General features: G+C 39.9%; 2 protein-coding genes across 3 annotated transcripts; one reads left to right on the top strand and one right to left on the bottom strand.

Annotated features, from left to right (window-relative positions):
• Positions 1-449: 449 nt before the first annotated feature.
• nr2e1 (nuclear receptor subfamily 2, group E, member 1) lies at positions 450-6959 on the top strand. 2 transcript variants are annotated; one of them, XM_062437461.1, is made up of 9 exons: positions 450-510; positions 3150-3295; positions 4048-4135; positions 4452-4687; positions 5256-5402; positions 5844-5940; positions 6091-6240; positions 6402-6507; positions 6797-6959. In XM_062437461.1, the coding sequence occupies exons 1-9, from the start codon at positions 450-452 to the stop codon at positions 6957-6959; spliced, it is 1194 nt and encodes a 397-aa protein (XP_062293445.1). The 2 variants fall into 2 exon arrangements, with proteins under 2 accessions (XP_062293445.1, XP_062293446.1); XM_062437462.1 differs by having other exon boundaries at positions 453-477.
• Positions 6960-8799: 1840 nt separating this feature from the next.
• Positions 8800-22050, bottom strand: snx3 (sorting nexin 3). Its single transcript, XM_062437304.1, has 4 exons — positions 21863-22050; positions 12396-12491; positions 11942-12066; positions 8800-9014 (listed from the first exon to the last, which is right to left on the bottom strand). Exons 1-4 carry the CDS (start codon positions 22022-22024, stop codon positions 8909-8911), a joined length of 489 nt encoding a protein of 162 aa, XP_062293288.1. The 5' UTR covers positions 22025-22050; the 3' UTR covers positions 8800-8908.
• Positions 22051-22125: the final 75 nt, after the last annotated feature.

Here is a 22125-nt window from a genome sequence, read left to right as displayed (position 1 = left end):
AATTGATTTTTCTCTTTTCCGCGCCGGTGCGGTTCTGTCGGATGCGCTCTGGGCAGCGTTTCTCCAACTCCAACTTTATGCACCGGCTGTTGAGCCCCGAGCTGTAGGGCTGCAGTCGCCGTTTACCGATCGCTATCGTTGGGGCTGCGGTCCGGTTATCCGCCCGTCGAGAGAGACTGCGTGTCGGGGAGGGAGTCCTGTCCACAGCAAAGGCGAAAGTTCTCTGATACGATGCGCTATCCCGTGTCTTGATTTGGAGTCGTCGATCGGAGAAAGATACTCTGTTAACTTGGGCAACTTGGGACTTTGATTTGCCAATTTCAATGCAGCTGGTAAATAATTAAAGGAAAGTGCTGCGGCTTCACGACTTTTATTGTTTTTGTCACCAAAACTGAAAAAGAGGAGTTTTTTTTTTTCCATTCTACACTTTATTATAAAGTCAAGTATCCATGATGAGCAAACCCGCCGGATCAACAAGTGGCTGTTTGGATATTCTCAATGTCAAATCAAGTAAGTTTCTCTTTCCTTTTTCCTGATGGAGAAATCCAGTGTGTTAGAAACAGAAAGCAAGGCCTTAGTTTGACGTGAAGTGTAAAAATGAAAGTTTATCAATCTTCTGCACTGTTACATGGCTTGATATCATCTGAGCTCTGGTGCAATTATCAAGTCTCCTCATGATGTTAAAATGTGAGTAGTGATCCGTGGGAAGCTGCTGTTGTCTGTGTCCCCTTTTCCCCCTCCGAGTTCACAGCCGAATAAACTTGCATAGGTACATGACGTCAGAAACATATTTTGTAAAGTAGATCACGTATTTGAAAGGTAAAAGAAATAATGTGTGTCCATGCACCCTCCGAATATCCCTCTTCAAGAGTCCCACTTGATGCCACTTGTTGCCTGTAATTTCATTTACAACAGTGCCTTAAAAAGATATTCATGGAACCAACAGAGAGATATTTCCTGTTAATTTGATTTTAAGGCTTCTGTAAATCTTGTTTACAGTTGGTTGACTCTTTTAAAAGAGCCAAATAAACAGCTATGTTTGTCTTTAACAGCGTGGCTGCAGCCACGCTGTTAAATTCGCTGTTTTAACTGCGTGCGCGCGTTAAAAGTCTCCAATTTCTTTAATGAATCAAGAATGTATTCCCTCATTTTAAAATAAATTATTACACATTTTCTTGTTTTGAAATTACATTTGACTGGGTGCATTTTTTCCCCTCAACCTTAGCAATCATTCCTCTCTTAGGCCTCGTAATGAATTCTAATTAAATCACACTTAGATTATAATATAGGCCTAAAGTAGGCTATTGTTCTGTTTGAAAAGAGAGGAAATTTCAGTTCTGTTTCCTCTTCCAAATCCAAATTTTGTGCTACTCATGTTAAAAAAGTGTTGTTCCTATAGTGCAGAAGACGTTCAGATTTCTATAGATAACCAACATAATTTTAAATTAGAATAAAACAATTTAACACTACAACAGCATACCATCGTTCAAGTTCATACCCGCTTTATGGGTGGTCAGTGCAACATTTCCTCCACTCACTGAAACTTCATTTCCACTTCTTTTAGCAGGTTTTCGCCTTGATGGTGATTACGTTAATAGAATATGCCATATATCTTCTAGCAATTACGCCACACAATGGGGACGAATTGGACCCCCACAGCGGCAAGTTAAATACAAAATTGTGCGTCCTTTTTATTTAATTGACTCCCAGCAATCTACAGTTTTATATTTGTTTGATCTTAACTTGTTGAAATGTTGGGCTCTTTAATTGAATTACCCTCAAAACTTTTAGTTAGGGAGCGCGCAGATGAACTTGACTTGCGTAGTTTTTATGTATTTAATATCTAATCAATAAATGACTCCAATTAGTACAGTGGTGTTTTTTATAAGTAAAAAATATATATCACCAGGCCTGTCCACGACTAGAATAAGGATCAGCTGAGTTATTGTACAGCAGGTTTAGGATTTTGAATTACTCTGGTGATGAGAAGTTGACTTTAAGAGGGCAACTCTTGCTTACTCTTAACAGACATAAATGCTAAAACTTGGTTCTGTCTGTACGGCGATTACACGGCTGTGGCCTACAGTTGAAAAGCCTTTATGGTCTTCTGATTCTTAATAATCTGGCAATTGAAGCCCTATAATTCTCTCCTGAAGTCATTGTTTTTGCTGCTGACTAGTTATTCCCATGCTACCCTTTTTGACGGGTCACTGGTGAATCAATGAGCAGGTGGCAAAACGTCAGTGTAATTACATAGACGGCTTTTACCTCCAGAATAAAAAAGACTACCTCATATGCATACAAATATACGTCTTTTTCATAGATTTGAATACAAAATCTTCACACACACAAAAAATCACATTTTTTCATCTACACCGGGGTCGATTTACATACACTTCATTTGAGTTGGTGAAACGAGTTGGTGCGCATTATTCTCATGGTGCAGTGTCACTCCCTAATCCCGGGGCCTATAGACCTGCGGGATAAAGCAGCTGTCGAGTCCCATTATGAAGGGGAGTTGGCAGCTTGTCGAGATCCAGGCAGTCAGACGAGGTTCAATGGGGGAAAATCATTAAGTTAACACTTTCCCCTAATGTCTCCATTGTACGCCCTCAGGCATTGTCTTAGAGAGCTCAGATATGACGCTTCCCACCGGACTTTATTCCTGAAATGTGCACAGTGAATTCCCATGGTCGGACGAGGCGCAGGGCGCTGTCCAGTGTGTGTGTGTGTGTTTGTGTGTGTGTGTGTGTGTGTGTGTGTGTGTGTGTGTGTGTGTGTGTGTGTGTGTGTGTGTGTGTGTGTGTGTGTGTGTGTGTGTGTGTGTGTGTGTGTGTTTTGTGGGGTTTGTCCAGTATATTCAAAACGAGTTCATTTTTTACATTTAAGTACCAATTCAAGCAGGTAACCTGACACACCTGTGAAACTTATTCCACTTTATTACAGACCTAAACTGCAAAACTCAAAACAAGGAAAGAGCAATTTTCTCAAGTTTTGCATCAATTTGAAAAAATATCTTTTCACTTTATCTTAAATATTCGCAATCCAATAATCACATTTTTTCACGAAATTGTATTAATTAATAAGTTCCTCCCAAAACTTAATAATTCAGTGAGCTTTGTAACTAATTGAAATGTGGCCTCTGCCAGGTCGGATTCTGGACATCCCATGCAAAGTGTGCGGTGACCGCAGCTCAGGGAAACACTATGGTGTTTACGCCTGTGACGGCTGCTCCGGATTCTTCAAGAGGAGCATCCGCAGAAACAGGACTTACGTCTGTAAATCTGGCTCGCAGGTGAGGCCTCCTAGTCTTTTGTTCAAGTTTTGGTTTTTATGATTCTAATATTCTGATGGGCCTAAAGTGGTGACAAAATGCACTCACTATAAGTAAATCATTTAAAAAAAAAATATTTTCATTTTCAATGTATTACAGACAGAATGAAGTAAGTTGGAGCTACAAGTAAAGGGGGAGCCATGTGCACTTATAGTCATTTGAGCCTAATAATTTATTTATCAATATATAATATCTCGTCACTAAGCAACTGTTAGTGCACTTGTCCCTAATCATGTTTGTATGCTGTGGTTATTATACGCAGGCTATAAGTGACTTGACGTCCTTGTTCCTCATCCAAAAAACATCAACAGCTTTACGCGCGATTTTACGCGCACATTCTATTTGGTTTCCCCCCGAGATGGTGTTTTAAGTCCCCCTTGTTGAACCTAATTGTGTCATGCCTGAACCATTAAATATTGGGCTAAACACCGTGTGCTGTAATATATATGGTGTAATCCAATCTAATGTGATGACTCGAAGGCAAGGATTTAGGCAGCAGAGGGCGGGATAGAACACTTATCCTCCGGGATGAGGCTGCACTAGAACCACAGGGGAGCAGGTCGATAACTACACGATAATAGCACTATCTTTCACCTGGAGATTGGCCTCCCAGGAAGATAATAGCGAGAAGCCTTCTGTTGTGCAAACTGAGATTAATTCAAACAGGAGCTTTAACGCTCTTTTTCTCTTGTTCCCTCTCTCTTTCTGTACAGGGCGGTTGTCCTGTAGACAAAACTCACAGAAACCAGTGCCGAGCGTGCCGTTTGAAAAAGTGTCTGGAAGTGAACATGAATAAAGACGGTAAATGGGCTTAATTGAATTATCACTTTGACCATAGACAAGCCATGCAGTGGTGTTTGAATTCGAGGTGGAAAAGTCGGATTGAAAATGTATTAACGCATTTAATCGAGCATCAAAAGAAGAACATGTTGATAATTACATATTTTTACTTGTTTTAGAGGGGGTGTTATTTATACTCCATGGGGCCACGATTACACAACTCATTACAGTCAATTTTTTTTTCACAGAAACAAATAAGCACTTTGAGTTCTTAATGAATTTTAGGAATAGTTCTCTTGGGTGAGAGTTCATTCCTTTACTGTGTCTGGTTTCACAGCCGTTCAACACGAGAGGGGGCCCCGGACGTCCACCATCCGCAAACAAGTCGCCCTATATTTCCGGGGCCATAAAGAGGTGAACGGATCGTCGACCCATTTCCCGGGATCCTCTCTGCCCGGCCCTCCCTTCTTCACCACCGTCACACAACTGGAGCCTCATAACTTGGAGATGAGCACAGTCGCCACCACACCGGAGCGACAAGCCATCGTGGGTTTGGCACAGCCCACCCCGAAGGTACATTTTTGTTCTCTTTACTAGTAGTTTTATTTATTTAGTTGTTTTAAAGAAAGTATTTCAAGATTTGCTAAATTTGCCACTTGATATAAATTTTACTTGACTTATTAGTCGTTTTAACTACTTCTCCATACATTAATCTATATACCTATAGGAATAAGTTAAGTGATCAAATCATTACGTATACTGCATAGTGAGGGCCCTTAGAGTGTATAACAGTATTTTACAGAATTTAATGCAATCTAAAAATAAATCTACCAATTTTCGGAATATACAATTCAAGTTTAAGATACTCTGTGGCTATTTGTATTAGCCTTCCCAAATGTTATTATAGGATTACTTTTTTTTCTCGTAAGGGTTAGAAGTTGAAATTCTTGTCCCGATTTAGCAGACTGTAAATCCGCCAATTAGATTTCTCACTGGAAATCCACCACAAGCAACACTAATAATTATAAAACCAGGTGCTGAGGCTTGGAATTTGACCTTTGTTGTGTACAATAATCCGAACTGTGCTCCATTATAACAAATAATGATGAAAAGGATGATCACTTCAAACTTTGTCCTCCAGTATCCACACGAAGTCAACGGCACCCCCATGTACCTCTATGAAGTCGCGACAGAGTCTGTGTGTGAGTCGGCGGCGCGCCTCCTGTTCATGAGCATCAAGTGGGCAAAAAGTGTGCCTGCGTTCTCCACGCTCCCCTTATCTGACCAGGTACATTTCATCTGATAGACTAAGAGTTGTAAACATATGGAAACTGCTCCACCTTTGTGCAAATTTGTCCAAATTTCCCAATTTCCAAATTTCAATTTCAATTTCAACTTTATTTACCCTTTGGGCCTGTTTGAGAGAACATTCAAGAGAACATACGAAAACTTTATTTTGGACAAATATTAGAAGATACCCCATATCTAACAACAACATACCACTATCATTAATAGTTATCAGATAATCCACGTGATATAAATATTTGATGACTTTGCAAAGCGTTCAAACTGTGTGCAACATGGAAAAATACAAATCCATCACGTTTTACGCACAAATTACTGCTGTTTCAGTACTTTATAAGATTAAAAAGGCTTAAAGTATAATACATATTTACTTCTGTGTGGTGTATGGAATAGAGTTAAACAGTGAAACTATTCCTCTTTGCAGCTTATTCTGTTGGAGGACGCTTGGAGGGAATTATTTGTTCTCGGCATTGCGCAGTGGGCCATTCCTGTGGACTCCAGCACCCTTCTCGCTGTTTCTGGTATGTCAAATGCACGAGTCAGCTTTTACTGAATACAGGCCGCAATGCGGACCTCATGAACTACATGTGTGACTGTAATTACTGTGTCAGTTATTGTTTACATACAGCTGCAGAGTTATCCTGAAAAGTGACATTTTTCATCATATTTAGGGATGAACACTGAAAACACAGAGTCTCAGCGGATGAATAAGATCATGTCTGAAATACAAGCGCTTCAGGAGGTGGTCACAAGATTCAGACAGATGCGTCTTGATGCAACAGAGTTCGCCTGTTTGAAATGTATCGTGACATTCAAAGCTGGTGAGTAATGTACAGTATTACAGTATTGTAGCATCATTTACAGTCACTAAATTAAACAACGCTTTATATGAGGAAACCAATCATATACACGTTCTTAGGCTATTCATGTATCACGCCAGCACCTATACTTCAATAGTGAACGTCCTGCTTCTGTGTTACAGTTCCTTCGCACGGTGGCACTGAGTTAAGAAGTTTCCGTAACGCCAGCGCCATCGCTGCGCTACAAGACGAGGCACAGCTGACTCTCAACAGCTACATACACACCAGGTAAGTTTACATATCTATTATGAAATAATGATGTATGCTTGGCACACTCTGTGCCGTCTCCAGCAGGTAACTATTAGCAGCCAGCTTCATTATAAAGTTAATGAAGCAACAATCCACAGTAGCCTGCTGTAATTTTGCACAGGTGCGACAGAGGAAGCTCGTGTTTAATTTAGCAGCTATTTGTCACAGGTGTGCGTTAATTGGATGGCTGAGTTCAAAGTGACTCATACAATTATGACAAAGCATCAGAAACATAACCTGTTTTTGACCCCCAGTGATGTGTTTGCAGGTACCCAACTCAGCCGTGTCGCTTCGGTAAACTGCTCCTGCTACTGCCGGCGCTCCGCTCCGTCAGCCCGTCCACCATAGAGGAGGTGTTCTTCAAGAAGACCATCGGCAACGTGCCCATCACCAGGCTCCTCTCCGACATGTACAAATCCAGCGATATATGAATTATCGCGCCATCTGTCTCAGTGGAAAAGACTTGAGCTGAGGGCCCAGAGACCCGCCCAGCAGTGCACACAAGGTCAAATCAGAGCAGGTGTAACCGTGGGTTGACTTTTTGCTGAGCACAGAATCTCACAACCTATTTAGGCCTGTACGCTCCAATGAAAGAAAGACTGCCAAACAGCCGGAATTCACCAAGTAGCCTGTTAACAGTTGCTCTAGTTAAGGATTAGCCTGTAACACTCATTATAGAATTGCCTGTATGTTGTATGAGGAAAACTGCAATCTCTGGTGTGGGCAAAGGCGGTCCGCAGTGTTTAAATATAGTCTAAAGACTCTGGAGAGCACCTGCCAGTTATTTGACAAAGATATGTTATATATTACAAAAACGAGTGTCTGTGAGACCAATGAGCTTGACGACCAATTCAATCGTTTTATTGCTGTGTTCAATCCTAATGGAGGAAACCAAAAAGAAAAAAGAAAAGAAAAAAAAAAAAAGATGACGCATGCGTAATGGGGGATGTGAGTCGCTGTCCCTCGATCCGGTGCTGAAACCAAACGCACGGGGCAACAAAGAAGAGGTGCCAACTCTATGAAGAAGTTTTTTGGGGAAGAGGGGGGGAAATACTTTTTTTTTTTTTAAAGGACATGCTTGCATTGCCTCCTGACTGTAATACTACATTCAAATGATGATGGTGTCTGTATTTAAGTGGTTACTGTCCTGTTTGTGTTGGTGTGTCCTGTTTGAGGCGCAGCATTAAAAAAATGTTTAGGTCGGCTTTGTGAAGTTAGACACTAACACTTGATAAAAATAATATTCAGCACTTGGAACCGTTTTGTGGCCTGTGATGTTTTTACTCTGCTGTAAATATTTGGAGTTATAACTATTTAGTTGTAACCAAGAGAATAAAGACATATAGCTCAGATATGAAACTACCAGCTGCAGCCACACAGCTTGTTTTGTATACACATCTTTGCAAATCATAGTATTGCCCTTCTCGAAAGTTTTGTTATCAGTGTAAAGACTAATTTTAAAAGATTTAAGTATTCTAAATGAAAACTCAGGACAGTTTAAATAAACTAAGTAGCCACAAGCCTATAACATCTTTGTAATGGGAATGTCAGTTTATGTATTTATTGAGTAATAGATCTTAAATAGCTAATTTACTTTGACATTAATGGACATTTCTAACAGCCGCTTGCAGTATCCGGTGTGTAATACAACACAGGTCACACACTCAAATTCAACAAATGTACTTATGCATGTGGACATTTCATCTATTTTATTGGAAAACCTTCAAAATAAACAAAAATGGCACAGCAGTATACAAATCTCAAAATGCATATAGCCTGTAGAAATACTGCAGTTCCCTCTGTGTAAATTACTTCTTTCTTTCTAGAAAATCATTGTGATAAGTCGGCATGTGCTGGCTGATGTACACACACATGCTTCCTTTTTGTAGAGAGGATTCAAAGTGTGATTTGAAAGTCAAGGCCCATCAAGTGTGTGTGTGTGTGTGTGTGTGTGTTTAGTTGCAACATGCCAAAATTGAATATACAATGGAAAAAACGCTGTGGGTCTTTACAGAAGCTCTGCATACATAGAACGTTCATTCAATGATACTATATAAATGAATATATTCAAGACATAGCTAATGATAAATACATAATATATCCATGTTAGTGGCATTTCCAGACATAAAGAGAAATTACTATAAATTACTTTCAACCACAGTTATGTGTCGAACATTCTTGACTCCAATTAGAAGGTGAAAACAAACACAGATGACAGTCACTAATTAAACTAAAAGAGGCAGTGAAGAATATTATTTGGCGGAGGGGGAAGAGAAGTCATCACTGAAATGTTTATTATCTGAGAGAAACCTGGAGCAGTGAAAAGAGCTTTGGGTTGTCAGGCCGAGCCAGACCAGGCCAAGCAGAGCCATCTTTACTTTCAAGCTTGTCTGATTTTGGATGGGGTGTAGTTCTTGTCCAGGGACTCGTCCTGTAGAAACATGTGCAGGCATCGTTCATTCTGGGCTAGAGGGTGACCGGCCACTCTGAAATACACAAGGGCAAAAGGCGGGTTTGAAGGTATCTTAAGTCTGGACACGAGGATGTAAATGGACAGACAGTAGGAGCAGAGATTTAACAAAAAACAAAACAAAAAAAAAGGCATACGACTAAATAAAGGTAAGAAATCTGAGAAGACTTAGCATGAATCATGAGTTCAGAAGACATCAGCTAACATTTTAATTATGTGTTATTATGTGGGAGCATTAAAGATTTTCCACCTGTGTGTGTGTGAGTTTAACAACTGATGAACTGAAACATGATTAAAAAAGGCAAGAAGTATTAAAAAAAAAAGACATTTTGCAGATTTAAGGTCTCTAGTTTGATTTGCTGATGAATGCAAAAACTTTATTGGGTTAACTAAAACTAAAACTAAAACTAAAAAATCATAAAATGATGATCGCAAATATCTTCCAATGTTTCAATCCTATTAGACACTGTAAACACACTCAACTCATGTTGCTAAGATGCTTTTTCTTAATTAATGTCCAATGTAATCCTGTTAAAGTAAAAAAAAAACAAGATACTCTGAAATCCTCACATCCTCCAAGAAGACAGAAATTACGTCTTTTTTAGATTTCTTTTTTCCCAGTTCTACTGAACATACTACTTGTAGAAAGGATAAACTATATAGTTATTTTTAATACAATACTGTATTTGCAGTTAGTATGCAAAACATTCACGTAACCCATTTTATGCTGGAAACAATGTAACCATTTTTTTTTTACCATTATCTACAATTACATTTTAATTTTTTTTCCAGCTGTGAGCAGATTTCTTTGCAATGCATTGTGGGAGTACAGTCTCTCTCAACAGTACACTTAAAAATCAACAGTAATCAAGAGTTTGAATGTAGAGAGTTGTGCTGACCATGGACCGCAACGTTCCCAGTTGCACTCCAGCTGGGGACCTTTGTTAGATGTCAATTCATGTAATTTCTCTAATGCTCTCTCTCCCCTCATTTCCTATCATCTTTCTACTGTCACTATAATAAAGACACTGAATGCCAAAAAACTAAAAAAAACAAACTCTGGGTTTTATTGCTACATATTTGTCAGATATGCCAGTATGTATACTGACTGTTTCGAGTATACTATATTTTGCAAGTTTCAAGTACTAGAATTAGTATGTAGTGTGAGTTTAGGAAATGTGGAGGTACACGTTTTTGAATTTTTAAGGTTATATTGTACTGACTTGTAGCTGTAGCTATCGTCTGTGGGCAACAACAACCAGCAACAATAACATATTCAATCATAAAGCCTATTTACTTAAGCTACATAGTAACTGTCCATTATATCCAAGTTTTTTCACACTCATTTAACAAAATACCAACAATAAACTCATTGGCGTATATATTTTTTGCCAAATGCTTAGATATGTGGTTGTAGTCACAAGATCTTATTACTTTGTAGTAGTAATGACTTTTCTTCTCACCTCCAAGCCAGAAAAAAAAGACACAAGTGTCAATTAAAATCTTGTGGAAGGGAAAGACCCATCAACCCAGAGTAAAGGATATACAAGAGCCTTCTGTAAGGGCTTCAATAACCAGTAAATGAGCAACATTTCTTACAATACAACTCCCTCTGCCATGTGAAATCAGAGCTTGGGGGACAGGTGAAATCAGTACTTTATCTCAACCATTACTAGTATTTATCACTCCATCTAGAAAACACTATGTTTGCTGCTCTGTTTTTCTCTGCTGAAGCCACTTTGACATAAGGCTTTCCCTGAATGTCTCTTCAGATGATGCAGGAGAGCTTAACGAGAACCAGTCAGTGCACCTGAGACCGGTAAATGAACGGTCAATTTTGCAGATCAACATGATGACATTGTACATATGCATGCATCTTAACCTCTAATGGGAAATATTTGGGTCAAATTACGTAGCCCTGGGAAGGCATTCACAGGTCAAATAAGAAAGATCAAGTTTGTACCCAGCAAACCTTTTTTAATAGGTTTTAGAAATGCTGACATTGAGGATTAGGTGCGTCAGAAGCATCTTAAAAATCTCTATGCCTTGCTTGCTTTTTTGAAGAGAGGATCTAAGCTGTTCCTTCTTTACCTGAAGCATAAATTATGTTTGACTACAAAAACTGATAGTTCTCTCTTCTCCTCCTCACTTGTTTCGCAGCGACAATCATGTTTACCATTCAAAAAGATTTCCTCTTCACAATGCTCTCAATCACAGATTAAACAATGCTGCCAGCAACATCGTCCAGTATTAAATCTGAACAATGATATGATCAACAGCAGTGTTTCATTCATAGGAAGCAAGGGGTGGGGGGTCTTAATTACCAACACATTCTCATCGTCTTTAAAAAAACATATTTATGGATTTTAATTTTCTCAACTGTCTTTGCACACTTAATATTCAAACAGGAAACATTGATGCATTTGCACATGAAACAAAGATAATGGCCAAGTCTGCAATCAAAGCAAATAATTACAATCGCACTGTAACTTTTATTGTTCCGCAGCTGAAAATGAGGACATGCTGGATCAAAAATAAGCAGAGGTGCACACACCATCCCATGGAACCACGCGCTGTAATTTGAGCGGCAATTATCATAAATTACACATCAACAATAAAACAAATGTAGGAAAAATTATGTTGTGGGGGTGCACACTTGAGTCCTCTTTGGTTGTTCTTGTCCTTTGCAAGGTAATTATAAAAGAGAATTAAGGAGGATAGTTAGAAAAAAGACCTGCCTGTCTCTGTGGGTTCAGTTTGTTAACAATATGAAGAGAAGTGAAAAAGTTGAATCTACTTATATTGCACAAAGTGTTTTATTGTTCTTGAGAGTTAAAATACTGGAAGCACTCGCAGCCAACGAAGAACAACATGGGAAAGAATAAATGGTTTTAACCTCGCTGCCAAACAGTGGAAGACCTGAGAAGATTTGCTAAAGCTTACTTGTTGAGAAACTGCTCCAGAGCCTGTCGCCGCTCCTCAATGAAAGAGTCATCAAATATCCCATCATCCCCTCTGAATGGAAGCTGCCGGAAAAGAGCTTTTCCTGGGAGAGGTGGGACAACCACCTGAGACAAAAGAGCAGCCGCAGAAAATCATACAGCACCGGTTAAATAGACATTAACAGAGGATTTTAGTGCTTAGTGCACAAATTCTTTGTTCATGTACAATATATTGATATTTGCATGTACCATTTCTAGCTAAAAAACAGACGGTTTAAAGAATTTTTTTTTAAAAGTGAGACTGAACAGACAACGGTGAAATTTAACCACAGAAACCTCTCTACAACTTTCTCTCAAATGCAAAATCAATTCAGATCACTGTGTTTAACATTGTGTGCTTATTTGACGTTAAATGCTGGAGCGTCTTTTTGTGGAGTTCACCCTCAATGGCTCACCTTGCTCTCCCTCTCCAGCTCTGCTCTGAGCCACTCAAAGTCGCTGTACCGCCTCCGTACACAAGACTCCTTCAGCTTGAAGATGGGTAGGTTGGTCTGTGGACACACACGCACGCACACAGGTGGCAAACTGTTACAGGTGTCACTTGTAAGAGATGCCTTGATTTACCGAGATATAGTCAGTATAGTACTACAGGGGTTGCACAAATAAAAAAAATTATTTGTCAAGAAAAAAAAGGGCTTTTCTTTCTTTTTTTTTGAGACAACTTCAGTTAAGTGATGATATCAAAAAAGTGAAGCTAAGTAAGAAGATGCAAGTGATAATAGCCAAAAACGCATCCCAATATAATTAAATAATGGATGCTACTATATCACAATTTTAGCAAACTATTATATACAAGGTTGACTAGAAAACATATTTGAGATGTCCATACAAACACTTAATAGAAAATTACCAACCAATCAAAGGTAAGTACAGTAACCTACTTCCTGTGGAAATGGTATGAATAGCAAAAACATTATTACTCGAAAGCGGTTGAGAGTGATTGTGCTGACTTGAATGAATGTTTTCCATGTTTTGGATTTGGCATTTTCTTGTGTTATCTACTCTGACTTTATTAAAAGTGAAAAAAGGATTTTAAAAAAAGAAAAAAAAGAAACAAAAACTCCTTCAAATTGAACTGTACAGAATAGGAAAATTGAAACTGGCCTCCTGGCAAAAAAGAAAAAAAGTTCACTTATGTTTTGCTCACCAAGGTCTGCCGCACTCAGAATGTTTGGCCATTTTTTTTTCATGTGTGTTCGTGTGCGCCAATACACAGATGTGAGCATAATTCTAAGTTGCTGTTGACAAGCACTTGAGAGTGAATTTCGTATTAAAAAGAAGAGATGTTTCGACATTGACAGAACACTGAAGCAAACAGCACATTACAGCACAATGCCAAACCTCTTCACTAGTCCTGACAGCACATGGCCATCCTATGACAATGCACAAAGAAGGAGGGAGTGAATGAGCATTTCATTGGCGGGCCACATTCACAGAAGGTCAGAATTCATGGAAGATGGCATCACAAGAGCAAAGCAATTGAGCAAGTAGGTGAATACAGTGTGAGCAGCAGACTGATCGATGAGTAGACAATTATGACTATGTGCAGTAAAGGGGATGTAAAGTTAACTAGAAGGCTGAGTAAATGGCTGAACAAAGAGGTAAAGAGGAGGGGGGAGGTTTAGTAATAAAGGAAGAGCAGAAAAACTGGGGAGGCTGGGAACTTCATCTATTCTGTGTATGATTAATTGAGAAGGAGGGAGGGCAGGAGTGGTCTTTTCGTCCTCATGGTCTCTCCCTTTCAGTCTTTTACCTCTATATTTCCCTTGCTCTGGGATAATAAGTCTGATTTTCTGCCCTTGAGACACCTTCTCTAGTGCCGTTTAGTCGGTCGTTTCCTCAGTCTTTAAAATTAAGGATGCCAGCCAGATTTGGAGGGAAAGCGAAAACGGATAAAAATTTTTTAATATTGGCGATGAGACCTGCCAACATGGCTGTAGTTTACTGTTTGACGGATAAAAATGTCACCAAGGGAATTTATTACAATTATGTCTAGGGCCCAACTGACAGTGGATTTTAGGAGCTGATGCCATTACCAATATTATAGAGTACAGGGTTTCCCACAGAAAATGTGTGGGAGCAGTGAGACGGGGGGGGGGGGGCGCGCCGTACTGTAGGCCGTACCTTGTCCTATTCTTACCGCAGATTGTATTTTGTCACTTTCCTTCAATTTAAGATATTCTCTGATCCATATTATGTAGTAATTAGTTATTTAGTATACACTTTAGTCGTTTTATTTTCTGAACTACAGTCACCTGCAACTTCATTTGGAACACATGTGCAATATAATTCAATCCAATACAACAGCTCTGCTATAAATTCTGCTTTTTTTGAAGTTTATACATTTTCAGTTTTTGGTGACATTGTCAAAAAAGTGATAATTCTACTTTGTTTATTACTGAGGTTGTACTAAGTGGTGGTTTACTTGGGTGCATTACATTGAATGATGTTCTTAATATTTTGCCCTCCTCACGTATGTTAATGGGGTGGACAAAATATTAGGAACACCTTTCAATATAATGCATCCTAATACACCACAATCACTCAATATTGAACATAAAGCAGAATTTTCACCTTCTTGTCAAAAAATGTATAAGCTTCATAAATGTAGAATTTATAGCAGAGCTGCTGTATTGGATTAAATTAGATTGCACAAGTCTGTACCCCCCGAAAAAAAAGATATATATATATATATATATATATTTTTTTTTTTTTTTTTTTTTTTTTGAAGACGTTAGTTAAGGCGGCAGACTCGTTTTGCTTAGGCGGAAGCCTAAGCTGTAAAGTGCTGTGGGAAACCCTGGAGTATATAAAACATCCAGTATCTAAATATCAGCTGATAAACTTGATCCCTCATATGTGGTTATCAAATATGTGTAATGGAGGCATGAACTTTTACAGTTACACAATAAACTGTATTGTATTAAATTACATCAGGTCACTGAAACAGTTAATTTAACTAGGAATTTAAACATTATGAATAACTATAAAGAAATAGAGCAAAAAAGTCTATTTATATTAAACTTAAATTAAGAAAAAGGATCAAATATACATACAATTCTGCCCATATTACTTACAAATAATAGTCTGTGCATATCATAAGCCGATACCAATATATCTTTGAGAGGACAATAGCAGCTGATAATTATGTCATGATATATTGCAATAATTGTACTGAGTAGATGGAATAATTCAGGATTTTTTATTAACACTTCACACTTTCTGTGAGTCGTTTCTTCAAGCAGCAGACTGATCTGTTTCTTTAATATGATACATTTACCAACAATATTTAATTAAGATGTTTAGATGATTTATAGGATTTTAGAAAATGTGTGATAGTTTGATCATTTGTGTAACCGAAGACCATGTGGTAGCAGTCCAATATCAAATTAAGTTAAACTAAATGGAGGGACATTTTTAGTGTTTTCAGATGTTTTTATAGGAGCATCAATTACAGAGAAAATAATCTGCAGATGAATTGATAAGGAAAATAATCATTAGTTGCAACTCTACCTCTACCTTACATTTAGGATTGTACTGTATCATGTGACTGCCTGTTTAAGCTAACTCCGGAAGAACATATAAAATAGCATTATCGATTTAATGTTTAAGTTCTCCTGCCAAATTCCTTGCAGATATTTTATTATTTGTAAACTAACTCTAACTGTGTTTCATATTTGCAAGTATCTTGACTGAACATCACCACTGTATGAGCAGATTGGAGTAGATCGGGATATATGGCCAAAAGCTGAGTTGGAGGGAAACTACAGGATGTGTGTGCATGGGAAAGATACATGAACCTGTTACACTTATAAAATCTTTATAAAATCCTGTATTATTAAAAATGTCTGTGATGAACATTTCATTTACACACTTCTGATTTCAGAGCTGTTAAGTGGGAATTTCTCCTTGTGTGCAACCTGATTTTAAAACCTGTCACAGAATTTAGCAGTATCTCCAGTTTTAGTACCAACATGAACGCTGTTTCTGTCTAACCAGCATGACACCACTTATCTTCTTGTTTAACGACCGTTAGCCTTGCAGCTCTTCTATTTCTTTAACAAATAAACCGTTTTGCATGCAATTCTTTCTGTGGCCTTTGTGGGGCATACAGTTTCAAACTACCAAAAGAAACTCATTCTTTAAGATTAATGGCAGCCACAGTAAAGTCACACTTACTCTGATTAGGATATTAACACAGGTGATAATAACCTGCGTGAGATAACAGCTGCAACAGTATGAGTATCGCCTTATAATCAAATGAGCTCATATAAACACATTGAGTCTCTGCCACTCCCTCTTTCCCACTGAGTTTTTTTATCAGACTCACCAGCCCTGAAAACCTTTCTTTCCCCACTTATTTCAAGTTCTCTCCAGGTGAAGTTGTCAATGAGCCCCTCACTCCTCCTCTTTCCCAGGTCCCAGGAGAAGTGGATTATCTTAGCTTTATCGCCCCAGTGCCCTAGCATTAACTCCACTCTCCTCTCACCGTGGTCTGTCCCCGCTGCGTCATGTTACCTCACAGCATGGAGCTCCGCAAAGTTAATCCCCACCACAACAGATCATAGTTACAGGTAATCTGCCACCGCCGTGACTCTAATCCCATCATGTGCACACAGAAATCACTTAACCACGCGCAAGCACACACTGACGTACATCAAGTATGCGTGCACAGGTGTTAAGTATACAGATTTGACCAGTCACACAGTTAACAATGTAAACATAATAGCCTGAAGCATTCAAAGCCTGTTTGTACACACACAGTCAAACCGGCACTGCTCACATCAAGACAATAAAGCTCGCAGTGAGAGTGTAAGGGAAGAAAGTCACCTGGCCTTTCAATCCTCTCGCCCTCTCAAACCCTGTGATTAAGAGATTGGCCTCGCAGGACAAGGGGAGGAACGAAAATGACAGAAGTGAAAAATGAGAGGTCTCACTCACAGTCACACACACACACACAGAGAGAAAGAGGCGGTGCGTGAGAGCTCTCCGAGTCAAAGATCAGGTTTCCGTGGCCTCTGTTCTCTTCACGGCTGGTTAGAGGTTAGGCCCCGGGTGTCTCAACTTACTGGCCCTCGCAGTGATTGGGACATGGGACCGGCCCACACCTAGCCAAGTCTGAGCATTTCATGAATTGTCTAAAAAGGCACACTTTGCTCCTGAAAGAATAAAAGATGAGAGAGAAAGGAAAGGAAAGGAAAGTGCATGAAACTGAAGTTCACAGAGGCGGAGGAGGGGTGGGGTGGGGGGATGGGAGGGGGGACTCCAAACCTAAAGGCACATAAGCACACCTATGAGGGATTAATGGATATATTAAGAGCAGGTATACCAGAGAGAATACTGTATTTTTTTAAAAGGAGGAGCATAAAGCTAGATGTACCTTCTTCAAAGTAGACCTACTAGCTTCACTTTCCATTATGAGTGAGCAAGGTGCAATCTACACTCCATAGGAAGAGCATGTGATTCATAATGTACGGGACACAATACCTAAGGCTCATTGAAAATGGGTTGAAAAGAGGCAGAACCCTTAAAAACAGCGAGACAGAGAAAGAGGGAGAGAGGGGACAAAGATCACTCATCTCCTGAGAGAATAGTTCAAGGGCACCATGCATTAGCTTTTAGCAGGATGGATTAAGTCAAGTTTGAGAGAGCGCATCCTAAACCTCCCCCATGCCCCCTTCTTACCCCCTCCCATATACTCCCCTCTCGGAATAATAGCATTAAAAATTGCAACATAATACCATCTCGTTGCATGATATTTCAAAATAGGGAAAAAAGAGACAAGGAACAAAAGCTTTGGGGCTATGGGTCTTTTGCTCTCGCCTCTCCATGTACTCTCTCACTCGTTCCCTCGCTTGCCGGCCCCTGCGGCCTGACAGCCTACCCTCTCTCCGACTCGCCTAGCTGGCAAAAAGCTGCTTTGTTGCCATAGTATCAACTCCCACTTTTGATACTGCCATTTCAAGTAGGATATGGTAGCCTTGATACAATATGTTCCCTATTTCCATTAAAATAGTTGTCGAAGAGGATGCTGTAGACTTTGGATTACACTTGACTGTGCCTGACAAGCCCCCCCCTCCCACCACACACACACACACACACACACACACACACACACACACACACACACACACACACACACACACACACACACACACACACACACACACACACACACACACACACACACACACCCCATCTCTCCCCATTTTATTAATGACCAAAGGCCCCCGCCCCGATGCCCAAATGGAAAAGAAAAAGAGAAAGAAGAGAGAGAGAGAGAGAGAGAGAGAGAGAGAGAGAGAGAGAGAGAGAGAGAGAGAGAGAGAGAGAGAGAGAGAGAGAGAAGCTATGGGAGTAGAGAAGAGGAGGGGTAGAAGACTGAGTGAGAGTGAGAGACAGAGCTATAAGAGGCCTTTTATGTACTCCTATCCATAAACAAAGTGAGATCCCAAAGTTCGCTTCCCTGAATGTGCTCTCTGGATGAGATGGGAACCAACTAAAGACAAGAAATTTTGGTATTACCGAACACCCCCACCACCACCACCACCTTCCCCCCTCACGCACCAACTCCAAACCCCCCTGTTTGCTGAGTTCCAAACAAATACGCTCTACTACTTGAGGGGATCCTCTCCAAACCAGCAACAACCAAAAGGACATTAAGGTGATATGATAGCACTGAGCTACAACTCTGTCCATTAGCAACATGAAAAAAATGTGCAGATGCAGAAAGGAGAGGGGGGGGGGGGGGATCAACAAACCTTCTGGTTTCCATGAGGTGTCTATACAGCGCTTCGGATTTCAACTACACTTAAAACAAAAGGGGGGTTTAGATGAGAACAAATATCGACTCTCGACATTACAAGTCCGCTCAGGCAAAATGAGATATCCGCCTTCTTTCACTGCGAACTTAACTTTCACCTCTTTAAAAACCTAACTGAAAGAGGTAGATTGATCCCATTGATTTTGAATACAAATGTAAGCCAAAGTGTCAACAAGTGACTATACATTCTGTCTCAACAGCCAGTGATGCAACCACTTGGCTTCTCACACGATAATCCAATCCTTCTACGATTTGTTTCACTGCTAACTTTGAGAACATTCAGAATATTGAAAATGCTGACACCTGAGTCTGGGTGAACTTTAGTCGGGGTGAACTTTATCATTTTATAGTGAGAATAAACTCTTTACAGTCAACCATCCATTCACACTATATAGTTATCACAAGGAGTATGGTAAGCGCACTATGAAATAGGCAACTGACTGCACACAGCTGGGAGTGAAATGGGATAAGTGGGCAACAGGGTGAAGGCTGGTGAGGGGGTGGCTTTCTGCCCTCCCATGGGTTGGGGCGGAGGGGGGATAAGGATGGGGAGTAAACGCTCCAGCCTCCCCCACACCCTGGCCTGTTTCATTCTTCTCTTCTCTCAATGAGGGGATTAAGCAGACTCTCTCAGTACGGCCACAAGGGCTCTCTCTTGATTTCGGGTGGAAAACGGTGGACAGCGAGAACGTGAGACAAGAGAACAAGCTATAACCTAAAACTCTATGGAATAATTAGAAAATAAAAATGAAAGTAGTTCTAAATATCATAAGCAATAAGACTAATAATGTTTGGTTTTTTTAAAGCAAAGCAAACGCTATGCATTCCAGGCCGAGGCATTGTGGCTAACACTCTTAACATGCTGGAGATGGAGTAAAATGCTTCTTAAGAAAGCTGAAGAAAGGAGAAGGGGAGTAGCAAAGCAAAGTTGACACCACGTTTGTTGAGAAGTGAGGGATGCGCCGCTTCTTCTGTGGTCTTATGCAAAACAGGGTCACACAGGGCTATGAGGTGCACAATAATGCTGATTACACGCATATGCTAATTATTACACGCTAATCAAGTACAGTAGCCCTATATTCAACGCTAATGCCTGGAGACGGCTTCCCTTCCCTCGCCCTTTCTTTAAGGTAAAGAGAAACTATAAATACTTTAGGGCTGTTAACCGATCTAAATACTCCAGGCCACTAACTACAGGGGTGTCAGTCAAATGAAATGACAATTCAGAGATAAGAGACAAGGTAATCAGATAAGCCTGGTGACTGTGTGACAATTTCAGACCCTCAGCACAGCCTGCACATTACAAATGCATACAACAGTCCTGGAATGGCTCAATTTATACAAAACTGTATGTGGTGACAGAAATGAGAAATTACACATAAATGTCCTTAACAAAAAAAAAGGGGGAAAAAAGAACTTGTGTTACATCCTGAAAATTATGCCATCCTTAAGACATCATTCAAAGTTTTCTCACGTTATGGTTAAACATTTCAATAATGTCTAATTAAAGCTTGACAATTCATTTGACTAGACTGCTCAGTGTGTAGCATCCAACCTTCAAGTTCAAAGTTTCTTTAGTTGTTATAGTACTGGAGATGCTCAATCGCTCCATTATTCTGAACACCATGAAGACGTCTTGTACGTCCTTAAAGTTGAGCTTGATGTGAACAGCTTGCACATCTTACAATGACAAATGAGCAAACTCCACCTGCTGATGAAGACTGTGTGACAAGGTCAAAAGTTATAGAACAAGCAAGTCAGTGGACTTTGACTTGGGATTTAACATGCCTATATTATTATGTGTTAATTAACAGAAGCACAGTACTGGCAGTGCTCAAAAGCAGCCTATAATGCCATATAGGCCTTAATTTTGGAGTTGTGTGTCTGTGACAGATGAAATAACACATGAATCAGCATTTGTGTTTTGAAATTGCTAGGACTGTTTAACCGTTACTTCCCTCACTGAAGTGAGTACCCAATACTGGCAAATGTCTGGACAGTTTGAGCTAACAGTCTAACATATCACATTTCACGTGTTTAGGTTACGTGATAAAGTATGCAAACTTTTTAGACAATTTTTCAGTTAGTTTACCAATGAGTTACAAGAGCCTCTCTGAAAAGAAATCCATTTGTTCTCTAGTGGAGTAGGAGGAAGGAAATATGTCACTGGGGGGTGGACAAGGCTGGAGAGGATGAGGCGCATGCTGCATCCTGTCTACACTTCCAGAGAAGCTGACACGCTGAGTTTTGTTCCCCTCTGACCCAATACTGACATGAATAATCAGCCCACATTCCCCACTACAGTCACATTATTATCTATCCTATACGTAAAGACAGAGATTAGTATTTAGCCATACAATCCTACCCTCACGTTAGTTTGGTTATTCAGTTTGACCAATGCTGTTATCTACTCTTTCCAGTAAGAAAACGGGGTGTGGCTCAAAGTTCAACTCTGAGCAGTTCAGAAAGGGTTTTGAGGGTTTATTTGGTGATCATTTCTTGCAGATTGGCGTCTTCTTACAGATATTATATAATCCCAACCCACATGTAGTTCTTGGTCTTGTTTGTACTGGTGAAACAGCTGCACTGTCACAACACTGGAAAAAACACTTGACGATAATGTAAACAAATTCCTCTATAGGAAAGACAACATGCCTGTCAATGTTCAAGAAAACATTTGTCGTTGACATTCTATTCTCAGTTTGATCAAAACAATAGAAAACGTATTAATGTACATTTAAGCAGTAATCTCGGCAACTAACTCGTTAATTTAATGTCAAATAGCTAACTAGTGTTAGCTAGCTTAGTCCTGACGAGCGTCGGCTAGCTAATGTGTTTGGCGAAAAGCGCTTGGTTCCCAGTAAATAGTCATTCACGCCGTTAAATATCGACTCAGTGATGATATATACATCTTTATGACTGCTGCTATGTTGATGTCAAAAGGTCATATGTTCCTCTGACCACAGAATAGACGTTGGCTAACGCCAGGTCTCTAGACTGAAAGCTAACGTCATTAGCATTTGATACTTCAAGGCTCACCTTCAGTCTGACTTCATACGTGGTATATCTGCCCCTGCCGACCCCGATTGTCTCAGGGTTGCTCACATCAATCTCTAGGAAATTACTCGGGGGTCCATAAGCGTCATTTAGGTTCTGAGGCTTGGTAAAAAGCCTTCTTGTGTCAGCTATGGTATCAGCCATTTCTCCCTGTCCTTCTGGCAGCTAGTGTCAAGATAGCCAGAAAACACATATGTATCTTCCGGCGCTGACCTTCGAATTAAAACACTTGACGAACGTTTTGT

The sequence above is a fragment of the Scomber scombrus genome, chromosome 17 (genome assembly GCF_963691925.1).
Source record: "Scomber scombrus chromosome 17, fScoSco1.1, whole genome shotgun sequence".
Taxonomy (NCBI): domain Eukaryota; kingdom Metazoa; phylum Chordata; class Actinopteri; order Scombriformes; family Scombridae; genus Scomber; species Scomber scombrus.
Note: the sequence above shows the minus strand (reverse complement) of the source record. Positions and strands in the feature narration are given on the sequence as shown.